This window comes from Microcebus murinus, chromosome 2 (assembly GCF_040939455.1).
Source record: "Microcebus murinus isolate Inina chromosome 2, M.murinus_Inina_mat1.0, whole genome shotgun sequence".
NCBI classification, from domain to species: domain Eukaryota; kingdom Metazoa; phylum Chordata; class Mammalia; order Primates; family Cheirogaleidae; genus Microcebus; species Microcebus murinus.
Window position 1 is genome coordinate 71,164,950 of NC_134105.1, and position 21,349 is coordinate 71,186,298.

Sequence of the window (21,349 nt, forward strand, 5' to 3'; positions counted from 1 at the left end):
TTAGAATGTTTTTTAAAGGTCAATTTTTTTTTTTTTGAGACAGAGTCTCATTTTGTTGCCCAGGCTAGAGTCAGCCTAGCTCACAGCAACCTCAATCTCCTGGACTCAAGCGATCCTTCTGCCTCAGCCTCCCTAATAGCAGAGACTACAGGCATGTGCCCCATGCCCGGCTAATTTTATATATGTATATTAGTTGGCTAATTAATTTTTTATTTATAGTAGAGATGGGGTCTCACTCTTGCACAGGCTGGTTTCAATCTCCTGACCTTTAGCAATCTGCCCGCCTTGGCCTCCCAGAGTGCTAGGATTACAGGCGTGAGCCACTGCGCCCGGCCAAAGATCAATTATTTTTTAAAACTCAATTATTTTGACAATTACTGGTTAGACAGCATAATATGCATACTTTCAAAGTCTATAGTGTTAATTACTGTTTTTAACTGTCTCTCAGACAATTCAAAGTTCGTAGAATGCTTCCATTTACCTATGTGCTGGCTTATATTTTATTGTCTTCATTCTATTTTTTTAAAAATCTTTTGCATGAGTCTTTATTGGTTCATATAGTGGTCATTTAAAGTCACTCATATATAATATACTTTCTCTGTTCTTCATTCCTTATTTCTCCTTTGATCTCATATTTGGTATTACTGTTCTTCTTCCTAAAGTACATATTTTAGCATGTTTTTAATGCATTTATGTTTGTGACAAATTCATTCCATCTTTGTCTGAAAATATTTTCATCTTGTTCTCATATTTGAAAGATATTTTCACTGAGTACATACAATCTAAGGAGGTAGTTATATCCTTAAACACTATGGTTCCCAACCCCTGGGCTGCAGACTGATACTGGTCTATGGCCTGTTAGGAACCAGGCTGCACGGCAGGAGGCGAGGAGGCTGAAGTTTCATCTGCATTTACAGCTGCTTCCCCAGCTCTCTAGTCACTTCCTGAGCTCCACCTCCTCCTGTCAGATCAGTGGCGGCATTAGATTCTTATAGGAGCGCGAACCCTACTGCAAACTGCACGTGCAAGGGATCTAGATTGCGCAATCCTTGTGAGAATCTTATGCCTGATGATCTGAAGTGGAGCTGAGGCAGTGATGCTAGTGCTGGGGAGTAGCTGCAAATACAGATTATCATTAGCAGAAAAGTTGCATTATGGTGAGTTGTATAATTAATTCATTATATATTACAATGTAATAATAATAGAAACAAAGTGCACAATAAATGTAATGTGCTTGAATCAGCCTAAAACCATCTGCCCCCACCCCAAGTCTGTGGAAAAATAATCTTCCATGAAACCTGTCCTTGGTGCCAAAAAGGTTGGGGACTGCTATTTTAACATAAAGAAATTGTCATTTTATCTTCTTCCAGCTTTCATTGCTGCCAGTGAAAAGTCTGCTGTCAATTTAACCGTAACTCCTTTCTCTTGTTGCTCTTAAGATTTTCTTTGTCTTTTATCTTCTGAAGTTTTACCAGGATGTGTCCAAGTGTGAATTTTTTTTTTCTTGTACATTTCTGCTTGGAATTGATTATATATCTTGAATCTATGGATTGGGATCTTTCATTGGCTCTGAAAAAATTACAGTCATTATCTCTATACATATTGTATTTGAATCACAGTTTTTCCTCTTTTTCTTCTGAAACACAGTAATATATATTTGAGTTTATTTGTTTTCTCTGTGTCTCTTAACCTCTCATTTTCCATCTCTTTTTTTTTAAGTTTCTATTTTTCATTACTAATTGCTATTTTTCTTTGTTTGATCTGCTATTAAACTCATGAGTTAAAATAGTTACAAACAAGTCCTAGCACTCAAGATGCTTATTGTCTCAAAGAGAAGACAGACATGAAAACATACTATTACAATACTGTGTGATACATATTTCAATGGATGGAAGAAAGTGTACTTTGAAGACATATAAGAATGGACACCTGATTAGATGAGGGTGTGGTTAGGGAAGGTTTCCTGGAGAAAGTAATGCCTAAGGCTAACGACAGTATGGAGGAAAGCAATGGCATTCCATTCCTCATAAATAGAAAAAATTTTTAACCAGACATAGAATTTGACCAAAAAAATTGTAGTAGAAAGTTAACTTGGAACTAAATATCATAAGGCCTTTGCCTAGCTATGAAGTTGGGACTTATTTTGGTAGATATAAGCTATTAAAAATATTTCAGTGGAGGAATTAGTCTTCTCCACTTTCTGTTTCAAAGCATAACAATTTATATTGGTTAAATGTGTATAAAGACATGATTTTATGGGCTTATCTCTAGTGCTTTGTCTACTGTAACTTAGACATGCATAAAACTTCTTTGATCTAATATGTAAACATTAAAGCAAGTTTATTGAATTTGTATAACATATTTTAAATTGTATGATTATGTTTAGAAGGTTAGAAGCATGCACAATTTCTTACAATATCCCTCCTAAAAAAAACTCCTGTTTTTTTGGTAATTTTAGCAATAGATGCAACATATGGAAATTTGTCATTAGCTGGGATCCTAATCCTAATCATGGGATTTAGTTTCTTTAACTGACAAAGCATGTATTTAAGAGTTGATTCAACTCTTTTTTTTTTTTATAATTTAAAGGCAGTTCTTAAAGTGGAAAAATAGTTTTTGTTTTATAGAGTTTTTAAAATTTCTTTCTTTTGAATGGAGAGAACATAAATGGGCATTTCTGGTTATCCCTGTTTTGAAATATGTTTCACTGTGAGGAAAAGAGTTTAACAAATGTACTGGCAACTGTATGTTTTCTAATGTTTTAAACTTATCATATCCTACAAGGAAGAAAACTGGAGAGAAGAAAAGTAGCAAGCAGAAAAGCAGGTTAAAAGGAAAAATACGTAAAATCCAAGGAAGACAAAGTTTTTCTCCTATTTCTAAATGAAAAAAGGGGGTGCTTCAGAAAACAAAACATATTTAAGTTTAATTTTCCACTTTGTCATATATACTTTTGTGACCTTTGTAAGTTACTTCTGAGTTTTACATTTTTTTATTTGTGAAATGAGACTGTATTATAAACCTTTGTGAGTTTCTGTGAAGATTAAATTAGTGGAAATACTAGCTACTTAGCTAAGCCCTGACTTGTAATTTTGCTGAGCCCTTATTATGTCTTAAGCATTGACCTAAGCACTGTATACCCTTTATCTTCACAATAACCCTCAATTTGTGGCTGAGGAAACTATAGTGCAGAGATGTTAAGTAAGTATATAATCAAGACCACACCAATAAGTAGCAGCCACAGAATTTTAACCCAGGCGTTCTGACCTTGGAGCACAGACTCTTAACCATTGTGTTATTTCTTATGTTCCTATAATCCTTATCGTAACTGAGGACTTTCTTTTTCCCAAGAACAGTGTTATGTAGTATTCTAAGACTTTTAAAAATTCACAGAATATTAGATCAATGGATATTTCACTTTAGTACAACCTACTATAATATGCACGATTTATTATATAATATCTCTAACAAATTGCAATCTGGCTTTTGTATAAATGCTTTCAGAAACAAGAGACTTTATTACATTTTAAGGCAGACCATTCTATTAGGTAACCCAAAAATGTAAGGAATTTATCTTGTGAAAAAATTTTTGTCGGCTGGGCGCGGTGGCTCTCGCCTGTAATCCTAGCACTCTGGGAGGCCGAGGCGGGCGGATTGCTCGAGGTCAGGAGTTCAAGACCAGCCTGAGCAAGAGTGAGACCCCCGTCTCTACTATAAATAGAAAGAAATTAATTGGCCAACTAATATATATAGAAAATTAGCCGGGCATGGTGGCGAATGCCTGTAGTCCCAGCTACTTGGGAGGCTGAGGCAGTAGGATCGCTTGAGCCCAGGAGTTTGAGGTTGCTGTGAGCTAGGCTGACGCCACGGCACTCACTCTAGCCTGGACGACAAAGTGAGACTCTGTCTCAAAAAAAAAAAAAAATTTTTTTTTGTCCTTACTACTGTTTACTCATTGGTTCTAATTCTCTGTACTGTGGGGAAATAGTAAGTGGACAGCATTCATAGACAAATATATATGTGTGTGTGTATACATATATATCTTTTTAAAATTTAATATTTTAGAGACAGGGTCTCACTATGTTGCCCAGGCTGGTCTTCTGGGCTCAAGCGATCCCCCACCTTGGCCGCCTGAAGTGCTGAGATTACAGGGATGAGCCACTGTGCCTGGCCAATAGACAAATATTTAAATGTTTAGACAAGAATCATTTTCCTCCTCAATCTGTTTTACAGACAACATATTTCCATACTCTTCTCAACTGAGGGCTTTCTATTCTGAATGCATTCCAGTCCTTTTTAAAAATTGCTTACTATAAACTATACATACCAAATTCTGTATAATTTAGATTTCTTAAAAGATTTTTGTATCATTTATATAAAAAGATAAAGGAAAAAAAGAAAGAAAGAAAATTACAGTATCTCCAGATCTAAACTGTTCAGTCATTGTTATAATGTGTGGTTCATTTACAGATTCAACAGAGATATACTTACATTTATTACAGTGACGACTACTACTAGTTAATATTTATTGAATATTTATGCACCACACCTATCTCTAAGCTCTTTATATATAACTTATTTAACCCTCACAATACTCCTGTGAGGTACATGCTAGTTTCACTATTTAACATATGAGGAAGATGAAGCACAGAACTGTTAAGGAACTTACCCTGTGTATTATATGGTTTGTACTGAATGTCAGTGCCAAAATGGAGATTCAAACCTAGGCATATTTAGCCACACTGTACTAGATATATTAAGAAGATCTTTCGTGAGCAGATCTGAAAACTTACCTACATTTTATATCAGTTTTCTATAAGATTGTATCACTTAAAAATGAACTTTTGGAACAGCTCATTTGTAATTTGGGCAATTCAGTTAAAATAGAAATCTTTACTGAATCAAATTCCAGCTAATACCTGTGTAGCTTTGCCTGTTTCCTGATATGTAAAGTGAGGATAATATTTATTTTAAAAGGCTATTTTAAGGATTAATTACATGTATACACATTTGTGGGTACATGTATAATTATACTGTTATATATTTAAATATACACATAAGTACACAGAGAGTCTAGTATAGTTGCTTACAAGACCTTTAAATGGCAGAGAGAGAGCCATAGCGCAGCAGTTAATAGGATACTTTGATAGACTTCATAGCAGCACCAAATAGATTCACATTGAGGTTTTGCCACTTTGCTGTGTGACCTTGGGCACATTTCTTAACCTCTCTGTGCCCTAGTTTTCTTATCTGTAATATAGCTGTGATACTCAAAGGCTATTTATGAGGATTAATGAGTTTATGTTTATAAAGCACTTGGATCAGAACTTGTACCTAGTAAGTTGTATATAAATGTTAAAGTACTATTATTTTATATTACTGTCTAGCCTAGCATCTGTATTTTTATGTTAATTCTTACAACAAATTATGTTTGTTCTTTTTGAACTAATAAATGTTTTTAAAAGAATATAAAACCAAATATGAAATATATTCATTAAAATCACTTGGTCACACCATCTTATATTATAGAGGAGAGAAAGGAACCTGAAAGTTTAGGTAACTTGCAATTTAGGCAGTTTTCTGGTGATTACCAAGTTACTTATCACCTGAACCAGATCTAGTACCAGTTCTGCTATCAGACCTAGTCTTCTAGCTTTTTTATAAGTAGAAGGACCTAGTGTGGATGAAAAACAGAATAATGAACTTCGATATGAAGAATTTTAGTTGCATGGTAGGATTATTAGAAGTGTTTCAACTGTAATGGATTACCCAGAATGGTTAGATGGTCCTTTTTGAAGTTTTGTTTTTAAAATAGAAGCAGCATAGTATTCTTTATGAGAAGGCATGGACTTGAATATCTGGTCTCCCTATAGCCGACTACCATCACTTTAATATTAGTTATTCAGTATTCTTGAACATTTTCTATTTTGATTGAATATCCTCTTAGTAAAAAACAAAATGTAAAGGTTTGTATACTTATGGTTAAGTTCTTAGTAATTGATGCTAACACTGTATTTCGTGTACCCTTAGTTCAATTTACAAAGAATAACATTAATGAAATTTGTATAATGTTTTAATATGCTTTGTTCTCTAACCAATGATGTCAGAGAATTTAATTGTTAATAGACTAGTCAAATTGATTTGATTTAATTTAAAAATTGCAGTGTTGGAAATATCTTGGACTGTTATCTAATTCACTTTCAGACTCAATCACTTGTACAGGAAGTAGAATCTACTGTGGCGAGTGGTCCTGCAATTCAAATAGTTCTATGGCTTGAATTGGTTGAATTCTTATATTATCTGTTAGCATAAGAATATTACATTTAGATGACTTCAAGCTCATCTCAAACCCTGTTCTTTATTCTTTGAAAATATTGACTTCCAATTTTAAGCAGCAAGCAATCCTAATAAGTAATTTTTTTTGTTTGTTTTTTTTTTGAGACAGAGTCTCTCTTTGTTTCCCAGGCTAGAGTGAGTGCCGTGGCGTCAGCCTCGCTCACAGCAACCTCCAACTCCTGGGCTCAAGTGATCCTTCTGCCTCAGCCTTCCGAGTAGCTGGGACTACAGGCATGCACCACCATGCCCGGCTAATTTTTTTTTTATATATATATATTATTTGGCCAATTAATTTCTTTCGATTTTTTTATAGTAGAGACGGGGTCTCGCTGTTGCTCAGGCTGGTTTCGAACTCCTGACCTCAAGCAATCCGCCCGCCTCGGCCTCCCAGAGTGCTAGGATTACAGGCGTGAGCCACCGCGCCCGGCCTAATAAGTAATTTTAACATAATATTTTATTTACAGATTGCCCAAGAACTCCAGATACTCCAAATAGTGACCCTCGATGTTCTACTAGCAACAATAAATTGATGGCCTTACAAAAACAATTGGATATAGAACTTAAAGTAAAACAAGGTGCAGAGAACATGATACAGATGTATTCAAATGGATCTTCAAAGGTTAGTACAGTCAATAAATGTAGGTATATTGTCAGTCCTTATTATTTGCACATTCTATAGTTGTGAATTCACCTACTAACTAAATTTATTTGTAACTCCAACATCTGTGCTGGTGCAGTCATTTGTGGACAAGCACAGGGGGAGAAAAGTTTGAGTTATCTGACACATATGTTCCTAGCTGAAGTCAAACAAGGTGACATTCTGCTTCCTTAAGCTATCTATAAACAAGTAGCCTCTTTGAGGTCTATTTAGTGCCATGTTTTTTGCCTTTTTGTACTTTCAGTTGGTAATTTCACTGTTTAAACACTTTATTATGATTTCTGATATCATTTTGGCCTCCAAATTTTAAAGTACTAAACAAAAAAATCAGAAACAAATGGGTTTTTAAAGTAATATTTAAAAAATTGTTTATTCCTACCAAAACCCAGTTAATCAAAAGTTTGGCTGTATGAGTAAAGGGTGCACAGGAGTTCTCCATATTTGTAACTTTTCTGTAAATGTAAAATTATTTTAAAATAAATATTTATTTTTAAAAATTTAAGTGTAATGAGTTTTCTATCACCATATACAGGTTTTTAGGAAAAGAGCAAATGAAAAGATAAGACATTCCTAGCATTAGTAATTGCTTGGCCCTAAACCTATGTATTCTTGGGGATCTGGTATGGGCACATAACTCCCAGCTGAAAATCAGTGTTAGGGGAACAATGGTTAATAATGGGAACATGTCCTTGTTCTTAGGTATAACATAGCAGAAGAAATTGTTGGGAACCACTGAATCAGGTTACCTTGAAGGTTCTTTCCAATTTGAGGGTCTATAGTTGTAATAATTTCCAAAAATTCTGAGAAAAGTGTATTTGTTATTTGAAATATACCTTCCTCAACTCGTTTGTTTTAAAGCTTTTTTTCCTCTGCAAATCAGTGGGTTTCTTTTCATAATAGTTATTTCTTAAATAATTTCAAAATAAACGTTTTTAGGTATTTTTTTAAATTTCAGTTGAGAAAGAATTTGAAATCAGGGGGAAAAAAAACTTTTCTTAGAGTCATGTGTATGGCCAAGCGTAGTGGCTCACGCCTGTAATCCTAGCACTCTGGGAGACCGAGGTGAGAGGATCGCTAGAGGTCAGGAGTTCAAGATCAGCCTGAGCAAGAGTGAGACCCCCGTCTCCACTAAAAATAGGAAGAAATTAGTCGGACAACTAAAAAAATAGAGAAAAAATTAGCTGGGCATGGTGGTACATGTCTTTAGTCCCAGCTATTCGGGAGGCTGATGCAGGATTGCTTGAGCCCAGGAGTTTGAGGTTGCTGTGAGCTAGGCTGACGCCAAGGCACTATAGCCTGGACAACAGAGTGAGACTCTGTCTCTAAAAAACAAAAAAATACAAAATAGAGTAATGTATGCCAGTTATCCACCCCAAGTGAAATTTACAAAATGAAATTTAGGAAGATGCTGAAAAGAGAGATATGTTTATGTGTTATGAGTAAGACTTTTTAGGATTAATTATGAAAATTAGTTAGATTTTATGTTATATTTTAAAATAAATTTTTGTCATTTTTAGAGAAATATATTTGTTTGATATTACATATGTATGATGAGGTACTTGGTAGGATTATTATTTCACTAACTTTGAACATTTATAGGGATGACAGAGTTGATATTTTCCGTAAAGTTAAATTAATCCAGCTACTTCCCTTTGGAGTAAGGCTTTTTAATCTGGGGTTGATGGATTAGTTTGAGGGGCTTATGAACACTTTTTAAGGTATAGGAAAAGCGAGTACGTATGTTAATAGGTGGATGAATGAAAAGGCCATAGGTTATACCATATTCTCTCAGTGGTCTGTAATCCCTAAAAGATTAAGAACCATTGCTCTAAATTGAACAAGGTTATGGACATATTAAAAGTAAAACAAATAGGTAACTTAAAATAACCACAGGTCCAAAATGAACAGGGCTGTGAACCTCCTGTTAAAACAAACATAATTTTCCATAGCTTTTTATTTTTAATGAGGAGATTCATTAATTTGAGAAGAACTCTCTAATGTAAATCTAAAGCCTATTAGAAGGTGCTGTAGTCTCTGAGGTAGGCCTGCCATTATTTGTCTAGATTCAATCTTTGCACCTTCATTTCTTATCTTTAAATTTATTAAAGTATATCTTTTTGAGATTAGGTAAAATTGTAATTATGAGGAATATTAATTTAATTTATTCTAGCCATTATGCTAGCTTTAGGATATAAATGTATTAAAGATGATACTTTATACATTGTGGATAGTCAACAGATAATATCCTGTGTTTGAGTGACCCACTATCTCTCTTGATCCAGGAGTGCAACGCTGCAGTAAGCTATGACTGTGCCACTGCACTCCAGCTTCAGTGACAGTAAGACTCTGTCTCTAAACAGAGAGAGAGAGAGACCACTATCTTAAAAGGAGATATCACATGTAAATAGTTACAGTATATAATAATGGGTTTGTTCACCTTAACTTTTGGAAGTACACTGGAGAAGAATCACTTAACTGCCAGAAGAAATCATTTAAGTCGTAGTATGAGATTTGAAAGATGATTTGGCATTTAATTTACATTCTAATGTTGAAAATCGATGATAAAGAAGTAGATCATGTAAATTGTGTTACTATAGCACAAGTTTTCAGCATATTTCTTACCTAACATATCTGAGAGCAAATAGAATGCACTTCTAATAGTATTAATTATTAACTCTAGTGGTCATTTTTAATGAAAGGCAATGCCTTCATAGAGGAATAAATCTGAATCTCAGGAAAGACATATTTTGTTCAGGAAAAGTCCTCCAGGTGATTCCAATAGGCTTTTGTTTTCAGTGGTGAGATGGGTTTCATTAAGACATATAGAGGTGCTGAAAGACTTTCAGTAGGAAAAATACATGATCAGATTTAAAGTTTAGATGTTTTGCTACAAATACTCATTAAGTATTTGTTGAAAGAATGGATACAGCTTCACTGCTCATTCATTGTCAGTTATCTTCCTTTGGCCCATAATTTACATGTTGTTCTTTTTCTTATTTCATATCTGTATGTACTATAATTATTTTCATATCCTCTTTATGACTAAGGTGTTTTTATTATCAATACAAAGATCTGAGGAATGGGATGCAATGATCTTACTCTGCTACCTAAGGAATAGCGTAGCAAGCATTTCCTTGTTGGGCAGTGCAGCTCTAAGCAGCACTGTTGATTTTTTGCAATAATCTCTGAGGGCTTGGTAAGGCGTGTTGAAGAGTTGTTTCTTATCCAGCAATTTTTTTTTTTTTAATGTTTCTAAGCCTTCTCACAGTGTTTCTCATTCAGAAATACCAAGCTATCCATCCAGGCCCCTTCAACCTCAATACTCTAGTCTTTTTTGTTTGTTTAAGCTTTATCGATATCTGGTTCAATAAAGAAATAGAAAAAAATTGCACATTTTTAGCATATACATTTTGATGAATCTGGGCATATATATATGTGTATGCATAAGATATCATCACCATAGTCAAGATACTTCCCAAAATTTCCTTGTGTTCCTTTGTGGGTGTTTTTTGTTTATTTGTTTGTTTGTTTGGGGACTTTTGTTGTTATAAGAACACTTAACATGAGAGATTCTCTAGTCTTAATATATTCCAAACTTATATGTATTAATTATTGACCCAGAAAACCTTCCTGGATTTTTTTTAGCTAAAATTGATCCTACCTTTCTTTAAAATTTTCTTTGGCTATTTTTAACTTTCTGATGCATATAATAATCATCTGTATCTCTTTTATCAAACTATAAGCTTCATGGGGTAACATCCTGATTGATTAATCTTTGTATATGGTCACTGGATCTGACAACATTTAATATATGGCAAGTAAGCCATAAATATGTGATGAGAAAGTAAAGCAATGATTGGCTTATTTATTTCTGAAAGTTGTGTGTGTGAAGTAGTTTGTGTTATAATATCCTACTACAGCTTGTAAAACAAAAGGTTATTTTTTATAAAATAAAAAACATTATACTTATAATTATCAAATTTGTATAGTGATAATTACTAATAGTTGATTACTTTAACTAGTCTATTAGGTTGAACTATATGAAACTGCTATTTTTTTTAGTTCAAAATCAGTCAGATATTGGCACTTCCATGTGGTTCAACCTAATATATGTAAAAATCTTCATAAAGTCTTTATCAACATAAAAGTCAGTATTTCCCTAATATCTAACTAATTTATATACTCTAGACCCACCTTATCTCTTCTCTTATACATATTAGGTGCTCAATAAAAAATCTATTGAATACTTCAAAGCATAAAACTGACAATAAAAATTCATTCATTAAATGCTAGAAAGCATAAAACTGATATGTAATAACTATGTATTGCCTGTGACAGATAATATCCAACATCAGTTTTTAAAGCTTCCACCACACTTTGACATCTGTGCAGATTCTTCAGAAATCTGTGTGGGAAAATTCACTTACTTTTAAAATGAAATACAAGTGCATATTGCTTGCATGTTGAATTGAAATAGTCTCTAGTTTCTTGTTTACTAGGAAAAAAAAAAAAAGAATTGAAATAGTTGAGAAAGGAGTATTTCCAAAGAAGTAAATGATAAAACTGTCATTTTGCATAGTAATAAAATAATAAAAGCAGTAGCTTAATTGAAAGCAGTAGCATCATATTATATAATTTACTTAATATTTTTACTTTTACATTAGAACTTCATTGAAATAAAATATTTAATCATTTTTTTATTGCTCTAAAAGAGACCATTTTAATGCCAATCATGTGCTAGTTAATATAATTTTAGTTTTAATCTAATGCTTACCAAGCTTTCTTTTAGAGGATGGTATCCCCTTTACATAGTTTCTGCAAGAAACCCGAGGCTTTCAAAATATAGTTAACTTGCCTTAGTTTACATGCATATATAAGATCTGGGCCCGAGTCTATCTGATTGTAAAATATATTTGTCCCATTAAATAATGACTAAGTTTTTCTCTTACTGTGGTCTGATCTCAGAGATACAGTCATACATCACTTAACAACAAGGATACATTCTGAGAAATGTGATTTTGTCATTGCGCGAATATCATAGAGTGTATTTATGTAAACCTACATGATAGCCTGCTGTACACCTAGGCTATATGGCATAGCTTATTGCTCTTAAGCTACAAACCTGTACAGCATGTTATTGTACTGAATACCGCAGGCAATTGTAACTCAGTGGTAAGTATTTGTGTATCTAAACATAGAAAAAGTACAGTAAAAAATACAGTATTATAATCTTAGGGGACCGCTGTCATATATGCAGTCCATTGTTCTCCTAAATGTCATTATGCAGAGCATGACTATAGTTATTTCAAATGTTCAGTTTGATGTTCCTAATACTGGATAGGTGGAGGAATTTACAGTAAGAGAAAAGTATTTTCATTTTAAATTTGGAAGGTGGCGTATTCATAAAAGCATCTATAATATATCATAGACAAACACCAAATTTAAGTTAATATCCTTATTCGTAATAATTAACAAGTGTATATATATATATGTGTGTCTATGGTGTAAATTGATGTCTAAGAGACTTAGTTAACTCTTTGAGCCTGACTCTTTGATGTTAAATCTAAATACTTTATTAAAGAATAAAATATGGCTAGAAGCTCTTTCTTAAATGACTAAATTTGGGAACATGAAAGAAATGGAAGAAAAATTCATAAATTTGCTAGTTATTTTTTCCTCCATAGTATATTAAACTGAGTTTGGTATTCAACAGAATACATTTCAGCTAACTTTTTTTTTTTTTTTTTGAGACAGAGTGTCACTTTGTTGCCCAGGCTAGAGTGAGTGCCATGGCATCAGCCTAGCTCACAGCAAACTCAAACTCCTGGGCTCAAGCAATCCTTCTGCCTCAGCCTCCCAAGTAGCTGGGACTACAGGCATGTGCCACAATGCTCGGCTAATTTCTTCTATATATATTAGTTGGCCAATTAATTTCTTTCTAATTATAGTAGAGACAGGGTCTCGCTCTTGCTCAGGCTGGTTTCAAACTCCTGACCTCGAGCAATCCACCCGCCTCGGCCTCCCAGAGTGCTGGGATTATAGGTGTGAGCCACCGCACCTGGCCAGTGTGTGATGGTTTTGTAGTTACATTGTTTGAAATGGATTTCACTGAGCTAAAATCACAGTGTTGGCAGGACTGCATTCCCTTTTGGAGGATATAGGAGAGAATCTATTTCCTTACTCTTTTCAGATTCTAGAGCCTACCCACTTTCCTTGGCTTATACCATCTTCCTTTGTCTTCCAAGCCAGCAACAGTGGATCCAGTTTTCCTCACATCATATCACTCTGACCTCTTTTACATTTAAGGAATGTAAATTCCTTAAATTCCTCTTTCACATTTAAGGAACTTTGTAATTACATTGGGCCTACCTGGATATATTTTAAGGTCAGGTGATTAATAACCTCATTTCCATCTGGTACCTTAAGTCCCTTTTGCCATATAAGGTAACATGTTAACAAGATTGTGGGGCTTAGGATGTAGACATCTCTAGGTGGGCCTTTATTTGGCCTATGACAGTTCCTTCTGTCGCTCACATTCAGTGTTACTGGAACTAAACAGAGGTATGGCAGTAATATCATTTCACTTAATTCAGAACCTTTCTTTGAAGCCTTAGGAGATGATGAAAGTTTATTCAGTATAGTATTCAGTACTTTCTCCCCAGCTTCATCGAGAAGGTCTCTTTTTTTGTTTGTTTTTTGACATTCAAGAATTTCTAGGGACCTTTCTCATTATTACCAGGGTTGACAAAGCTGTTTTCTCCTTCTTTTAGAATTTGATGGAACACAAATACTATCTGTAATTAACTGTTTTAAAAATTTGCCTATATATATGAAGCTCCTTGAAAATTTAACTGAAATATAGTGGGATAGGAAGAGATCACCTAAAATTTTTAGGCTTAATCACAATCACAATCATCATATTGTTTCTGAATCAGAGTTATTGATCATGGTGAAGGAAAATTCTTTAAATTTTGTGTAAAGCAAAGACAAGAAAATTACAAATGTGTATTTGGATGTGGATATTCTTTTAAATGGTAATATTCAAACAACCTACAGTGTCCATTGGTGGATGAATGGATAATGTGTATACACACACACATAATGAAATATTATTCAGCCTTAAGAAAGGAGATACTGCCATTTGTGACAACATGGATGAACCCAGAGGACATTATGCTAAGTGAGATAAGCCAGAGACAGAAAGAAAAATGCTATATGATCTCACTTATATGTGAAATCTAAACAAAAAGGATGAATAAATATAAACAGCAGAACAGTGGTTACCAGCAGCAGAGAGGGAGAAGAAACGGGGAGAAGTAGGTCAAAGGGTACAAATTTGCAGTTAAGTAGGATGAATAAGTCTAGAGTTATAGTTTGTAATCTTAATGTACTGAAAATTTGCTAATTTTAGTTGCTCTTAATACACTACACACACACACACACACACACACACACACACACACACACACACACACACACACACACACACACACAGAGTAACTCTAGAAGGTAATAGACCAGTAAATTTGTTTGACTATAGTAATCATTTCACTATATCTTTGTGCATTAAAACATCGTGTTGTACACTGCAAATACATATAATAAAAATAAATTTTAGAAACACAACATTAATAAGACTTAATTTTTTTCTCTCAAATTGTCTTAACTAATGGAATTGTTTTTCTCAGTTATCACCCTGTAAGTTAGCTGCGTTTGTAAATTATCTAAAAGATTGTATAGTGCAGTGTTCACAGTGTTCTTTTAACTCTGTTTTTCACTTACTGATATATCAGTTGATCTGTTTAGAAGATAGGAAAATGTTTCATTTTTCCCTTTATCTGCTTACCTTTCCTAACTTATTTTTAATAGGATCGGAAGCTCCATGGTACAGCTCAGCAACTACTTCAGGACAGCAAGACCAAAATAGAAGTCATACGAATGCAGATTCTACAGGCAGTCCAGACCAATGAATTGGCTTTTGATAACGGTGATGGAATAGAGATAAATTGTCATTCTTCTCATTAGGGGCATATGTTGGTAAACAAATCTTATGTAGGAAAGAGACAGTGGTTCAAAGTTAAGGGGGAGGAAGCATTTTTTTTAATCTTGAGTTTACACTTTTTACATGGATGGATGCTTTTAGATATTTGGCTTTCATGCTTCAAGAAAATAATGATCTAGAATGTAGCTCTTTATTTTAATTGACTATCTAATACTTCTAATCAGTACTTTATTTTTAAAAACCTGTTGCCCGTTTAAAAGTATGGCTTTGTTTTTTGTTTTTGTTGGTGTTCTTTGAAATTCCAAAGGAAAGCTTTACAGATAGTTGCTAAAAGCAGGACTAGAAATTATGTCAGTCTCATGATACTATAATATATGGATATCTTTAGTTCTAACATCTTTTTTTCAGATTTGTAATTTAGATGTGTGTAATGATTAAAATGGAAGGCTCAGAATTTCAACATTGTATGTATTATTACTTCAGTGTTTGTTGACTTAAGGACTAACTTAATGTCATAGGAATTAATTTCTTTTCATGATTTTTAATCACTACATATTAGAAAGTCAAATAAAATGTTAAATTAAATTTTTTTTTTCTTCCAGCAAAACCTGTGATAAGTCCTCTTGAACTTCGGATGGAAGAATTAAGGCATCATTTTAGGATAGAGTTTGCAGTAGCAGAAGGTGCAAAGAACGTAATGAAATTACTTGGCTCAGGAAAAGTAACAGACAGAAAAGCACTTTCAGAAGTAATTTTAAATAAATATTTTAATCTGTTTAATAAATACATTATTGAAAGTATATGATTATTTAAATGACAACAATTGTCTTTTCCCTGTGCAAGGCGCAAGCAAGATTTAATGAATCAAGTCAGAAGTTGGACCTTTTAAAGTATTCATTAGAGCAGAGATTAAATGAACTCCCCAAGAATCATCCCAAAAGCAGTATTATTATTGAGGAGCTTTCGCTTGTTGCATCACCAACACTAAGTCCACGTCAAAGTATGATATCTACACAAAACCAATATAGTACACTATCCAAACCAGCAGCATTAACAGGTATGTAGCACATATGCCTTGGGGTTTTTTTGCATTTTTGTCCATATCTGGTTCTGGTTTAATAATTGAAAGAAAAAAATGCACAGGTTTTTTTTTAATCATGGTAAGATACACATAATGTAAAATTTATTGTTTTAACCATTTAAATTTTATACAGTTCAGAAACAGTTATATAACCATCATCACTATCTAGTTTCAGTGCATTTTCATCACCCCAAAAGGAAACCAGTACCCTATAAGAAGTCACTCCCTATTCTCTCGTATTCCTAGCTCCTGGGAACCTCTGATTGGCTTTCTGGTTCTGTTGATTTGTCTATTCTAGATATTTCATATAAATGGAATTATATAATTGTGGCCTTTTGTGTCTGGCTTCTTTTATTTAGCATACTATTTTCAAGGTTTATTTATATTATAGTATATATCAGTATTTTATTCTTTTTATGGGTGAATAATATTCCATTGTATGGATATATACTGATTGAGCATTTCTAATCCAAAAATCTGAAATCTAGTATACTCCAAAATTCTTAACTTTTGAGCACCAACATGATGCTCAAAGGAAATTCTCACTGGAGCATTTTGGATTTCGGATTAGGGAGGCTCAGCTGGTAAGTATAATGCAAATATTCCCAAATTCAAATAAATCTGAAATCTGAGATGCTTCTGGACCCAGGCATTTTAGATAAAGGATGTTCAGCCTGTACCACATTAGTTTATCCATTTGTTAGAACATTGGGTTCTTTCTACCTTTTGACTATTGTAAGTAGTGTTCTTATGAACATCTGTTTGCAGATTTTTGTTTGAACATCTGTTTTCAATTTGGGGGGTGGGGTATATACCTAGGAGTATAATTGGTAGGTCATATAGTAACCATATCTAAATTTTTGAGGAACTGTCAAACTTTTCCCACAGCGTTTGGATCATTTTACATTTCTAAGAGCAATGCATGAGAATTCCAGTTTCTCTAAGTCTTTACCAACATTTTTTTTTTTTTTTGATTATAGCTTTTCTAGCCATTATTGAAAATGGTATAGTGAAGTCTCCAACTATTTTTGTGGAACTGTCCCTATTTCTTCCTTCAATTATGTAAATTTTTCTTTCATAGTTTTTGGCCTGTGTTGTTAGGAACATGTATGTTTATAATTGTTTCATCTTAATGTATTGATTCTTTTACCAATATATAATCTCCGTATTTGTCTCCTGTAACAGTTTTTTATTTAGTTTATTTTGTATGATGTTAGTATAGCCATGCCCACTGGTTACTATAGCCAAGCCTTTTGGTTACTATTTGCATTGAATATTTTTCCTGTCCTTTTACTTTTATGTGTCTTTGGATCTAATATGAGTCTATTTTAGATATATATTATTGGATCATGTTTTTTTAATTCATTCTGTCAGTCTCTGCTTTTTAAATGAATAGTTTCATCCATTTACACTTAAGGTAATTACTGATAAGATGCAGTATAATTCTGATTATAACTACTAGGAGTTAGGTTAAATTTCACAGGTTTATGGCACAATCTCCCACAAGACTGCCCTCACTTCAGACACAATCTGCAAGCTTAAAGTTTCCTAGACCATGTGCACTTCTGACCACTGGCTACAAATTCCAGGATTCCTACTACTACCTCAGGCTCAATAATTTGCTAGAACAATTCATAGAACTCAGGAAAGCACAATACTTATGATTACAGTTTTATTATAAAGGAAAAAAATTAGGACCAGCCAAAAGAAAACAAATTATAGGATGAGACCTGGGAGGGTCTCAAACATGAAATTTGTGTGCCCTTGGGATATACTACCAACACATTTAGTCTGTCACCAACCAGGAAGTTCACTTGAACTTTGAGTGTGCAGAGTTTTTACTGGGGTTTTGTTACATAGGTGTGATTGAGTGAATCATTGGCCACATGACCAAATTGAATTCAATCTCCAGCCTTCTACCCTTCATAGAGGTCCTGCTGATAGATATCATGAGGCTTAAAACTCCAACCCTCTAATGAAAGGTTTAGTCTTTTTGGCATGGCCAGCCCCATCCTGAAATTGTCTAGGAGCCTACCATGAGTCACCTTGTTAGTATTAAACTCAGTGTGGTCTGAAGGGTCCACCATGAAGAACAAAGACACTCTAATCACTGGGGAAATTCTAAGGGTTTAGAGGCTTCCTCCTAGAAACCAGGAACAAAAACCAGCCAAATTTTTTATTTTACAACAAAATGACATCTGTCATTTTGCTGGGTTTTTTTTTTACAACTCTTTATTTTTTCTTTTCTGAATTCTGATACTACCTTCTTTTGTGTTTGATTGCATTTTTCTAGTTTACTTTTTTATTCCCTTGTTTCCTTTTTTCCTTGGGGTGTGTATGTGTATATATATGTATGTATGTTATGTATTTTTTTAAATTGATAAACTTTGTTTTTTAGAGCAGTTTTAGGTTCACAGCAAAATTGAGCAGACAGTACAAGGTCCTTATAAACCCTTTGTCTCCACATACACACAGCCTCCTCCACTATCAACATTCTGCACCAGAGTGGTAATTTTTTAAAATTGATGAACCTGCATTAACAAGTCATTATCACTGAAAGTTCATAATTTACATTAGGACACACTCTTGGGTATTGTACATTCTGTGTGTTGTGACAAATGTACGATGACATGTATTACCATGTAGTATCATACAGAATATTTGCACTGCCCAAAAAATCCTCTGTCCTCTGCTATTCATCTCTTTCTAACCTCCCAACCCCTGGAAACCACTAATCATCTTCCTGTTGCCATAGTTTCGCCTTTTCCAGAATGTCATATAGTTGGATACATATAGTATTTAGCCTTTTCAGATTGGTTTCTTTCACTTAGTAATATTCAGTTAAGTTTCTTCCATGTCTTTTCATGACTTGGTAGCTCGTTTTGTTTTAGCGCTGAGTAATATTCCGTTGTTTGGATATACTACAGTTTATTCATTCACCTACTGAGAGAAATCTTGGTTGCTTCCACATTTTGGCAGTAATGAATAAAGCTACTATATATACATTCATATGGTGATTATAACTAACATCCTAAATTGTTAACAATCTTGTTTGAATTGATTCCAACTTCAATAGCCTAAAAAGGTGCCTCCCTACCTTTATATTGTCATAAATTACATCTTTTTACACCACGTGCCCATTAATGTAGATTATAAATACTGTTTCATGCATTTTTCTTTTAAATCATTAAGTAAACAAGTTATGAACCAAAAATATAGTAATACTGGCCTTTTTATATTTGCTTATATAATTAGTTTTATTATGTTCATTTTCTCTCTCCCTCTGCCTCTCTCTCTATTCCCCCCCTCCCTCCATCTGTCTCTCTGTATCCCTCTCCCCCTCCATCCCTGTCTCTTTTCCTTTCTTTCCTTTTGGTTTCAGGTTACTGTCTAATGTCCTTTCATTTCAATCTGATTTCCTTTAGCAATTCTTGTGGGCAGGTGTCCTAGTGACCTTTAGCTTTTGTTTATTTAACAATCTCTATTTTTTCTTTTATTTTTGAACAGTAGTTTTGTTATATATAGAATTCCTGGTTGACAGTGGGCTCTTTAAAAATGTCATCCCACTCCCTTCATGCTTTCTGATGAGATACCAGCTGTTAATGTTACAGTGGATCCTTTATAAGTGATGATCCTTTCTTGCTGCTTTCAAAATTCACTGTGTCTTTGGCTTTTCACAACTTAATTATAATATGTCTTAGAGTGGCTCTCCTTGAGTTTATACTACTTAGATTTTTTGAGATCCTTGATGTGTAGGTTTGTGTCTTTTTATCAAATTTGGCAAGTTTTCAGACATTATTTCTTCAAATGTTCTTTCTGCCACTTTCTTCTCCTGGGACTATTATTATGCATATATTGATGTACTTCATGGTATTTCTCTTAGGTTCTGTTTACTTTTCTTCATTCTTTTTTCTTTTTGCTTCTGAGACTGAATAATTCCAATTGACCTACCTTCAAGTTTGCTGACTTCATTTCTTCTCCATGCTTAAATATGCTGTTGAACCCCTGTCATAAATTTTTTTGTTTCAGTTGTACTTTTCACTGCCAGAATTTCTGTTTGGTTATTTTTTATCATTTTTATCTCCTTATTGATATTCTCTATTTGTTGAGACACCATTTTCCTTATTTCCTTTAGATCTTTGTCCATAGTTTTCTTTTAGATCCTTTAGCATGTTTCAGACAATTGATATAAAGTCGTTTTCTAGTAAGTCCAATGTCTTGGCTTCCCCAAGAACAGTTTCTGTTAACTTTTTTTTTCCTCTATGAACCAACCATACTGTTTCTGTGTTTTGCTCTCCTTCCCTAGAATACTTACCTTATAAGTCAGATATTCCTCTTCTGAAGGATTTCTTGATGCTGCTATATGTTGGATGTAGTTGTTTGTTTAGTGACTTTTACAATTTATTTTGTAAAGACTGTATTCTTTGTCAGGTATGGTCCCTAAAGTGTCTGTTTCATTAACATAGTGGTCATCTAGTGTTTTGGCAGACATTTCCTTTAATTCCTGAAGGGAAAAAAATTGCCCAGTCTTTGCAGCTGGGCTCTGTGTGTGTGAGTCATACTTTCAGCACTCAGCTAGACAGTTAACAACTCTGCATTTCCTTGGGTAGACCTTGAAAATCAATCACAGGTGAGAGTTTAGGGTCTTCTCAAATCTCTTCTGAAAATGCCTGCCTCTTGAACTTAGCCTTCTCGTTTCCCAATGACATGTGGAAGCATTGCAAAGCCCTTATTCTACAAAGCATTTCACTTGCTAGCTTTTTTCTCCCAGGTTTTTTGGCTTGCCTGTTGTTTGCCTCAGTTGATATCTTTTGCCCTAGGCTTCAGTGGCCTGTTCATTTGCTTTAGAATATTTTTGACAGATGCCCTCCACTTAGCTACTTCTCTGCCCTCAGAGAGTTCCTAGTTAGGTGGAATAAAGATAATTCCTTTGTGTTAGTCCTTTAGGGAGCCCTCAAACAGGTCAAAGCAGGCAACTGCAATTCTTAGAGAATGAGATATTTTCTGCTTCCTCCGGCACCAGGAGCCTACAGCAGGAATGCAGGTTGCCGTGTTCAGTACTGCCACTGAACTGTTGGGAGAGTAGGCAAAGGTAAGTACTCCATGAAGCTCTCACACAAACTGTCCATTCCCTTTTTTGATTTTGATTAAGCATTTGCTTGGTTACAGTAAACTTTTGACTATTTTCCAGAGTTCCGATAAAGTTAATTCTGACAGTTTTCACCAGTTTTTTTCTGTGATGAAGCTGTCTTGGACTTTCTTCTTCTACCCT

General features: G+C 34.1%; 1 protein-coding gene across 3 annotated transcripts in view; it reads left to right on the plus strand.

The window, feature by feature from the left end:
- Nucleotides 1-21,349, plus strand: part of PKN2 (protein kinase N2) — a 137,977-nt gene that overhangs the window by 69,122 nt on the left and 47,506 nt on the right. For all 3 annotated transcript variants that reach the window (XM_075999779.1, XM_012749242.2, XM_012749243.2), the window contains exons 3-6: nt 6,801-6,955; nt 14,864-14,981; nt 15,599-15,744; nt 15,840-16,053. In XM_075999779.1, the coding sequence (XP_075855894.1) occupies nt 6,801-6,955; nt 14,864-14,981; nt 15,599-15,744; nt 15,840-16,053 (633 nt within the window). The remainder of the gene's footprint in view (nt 1-6,800; nt 6,956-14,863; nt 14,982-15,598; nt 15,745-15,839; nt 16,054-21,349) is intronic.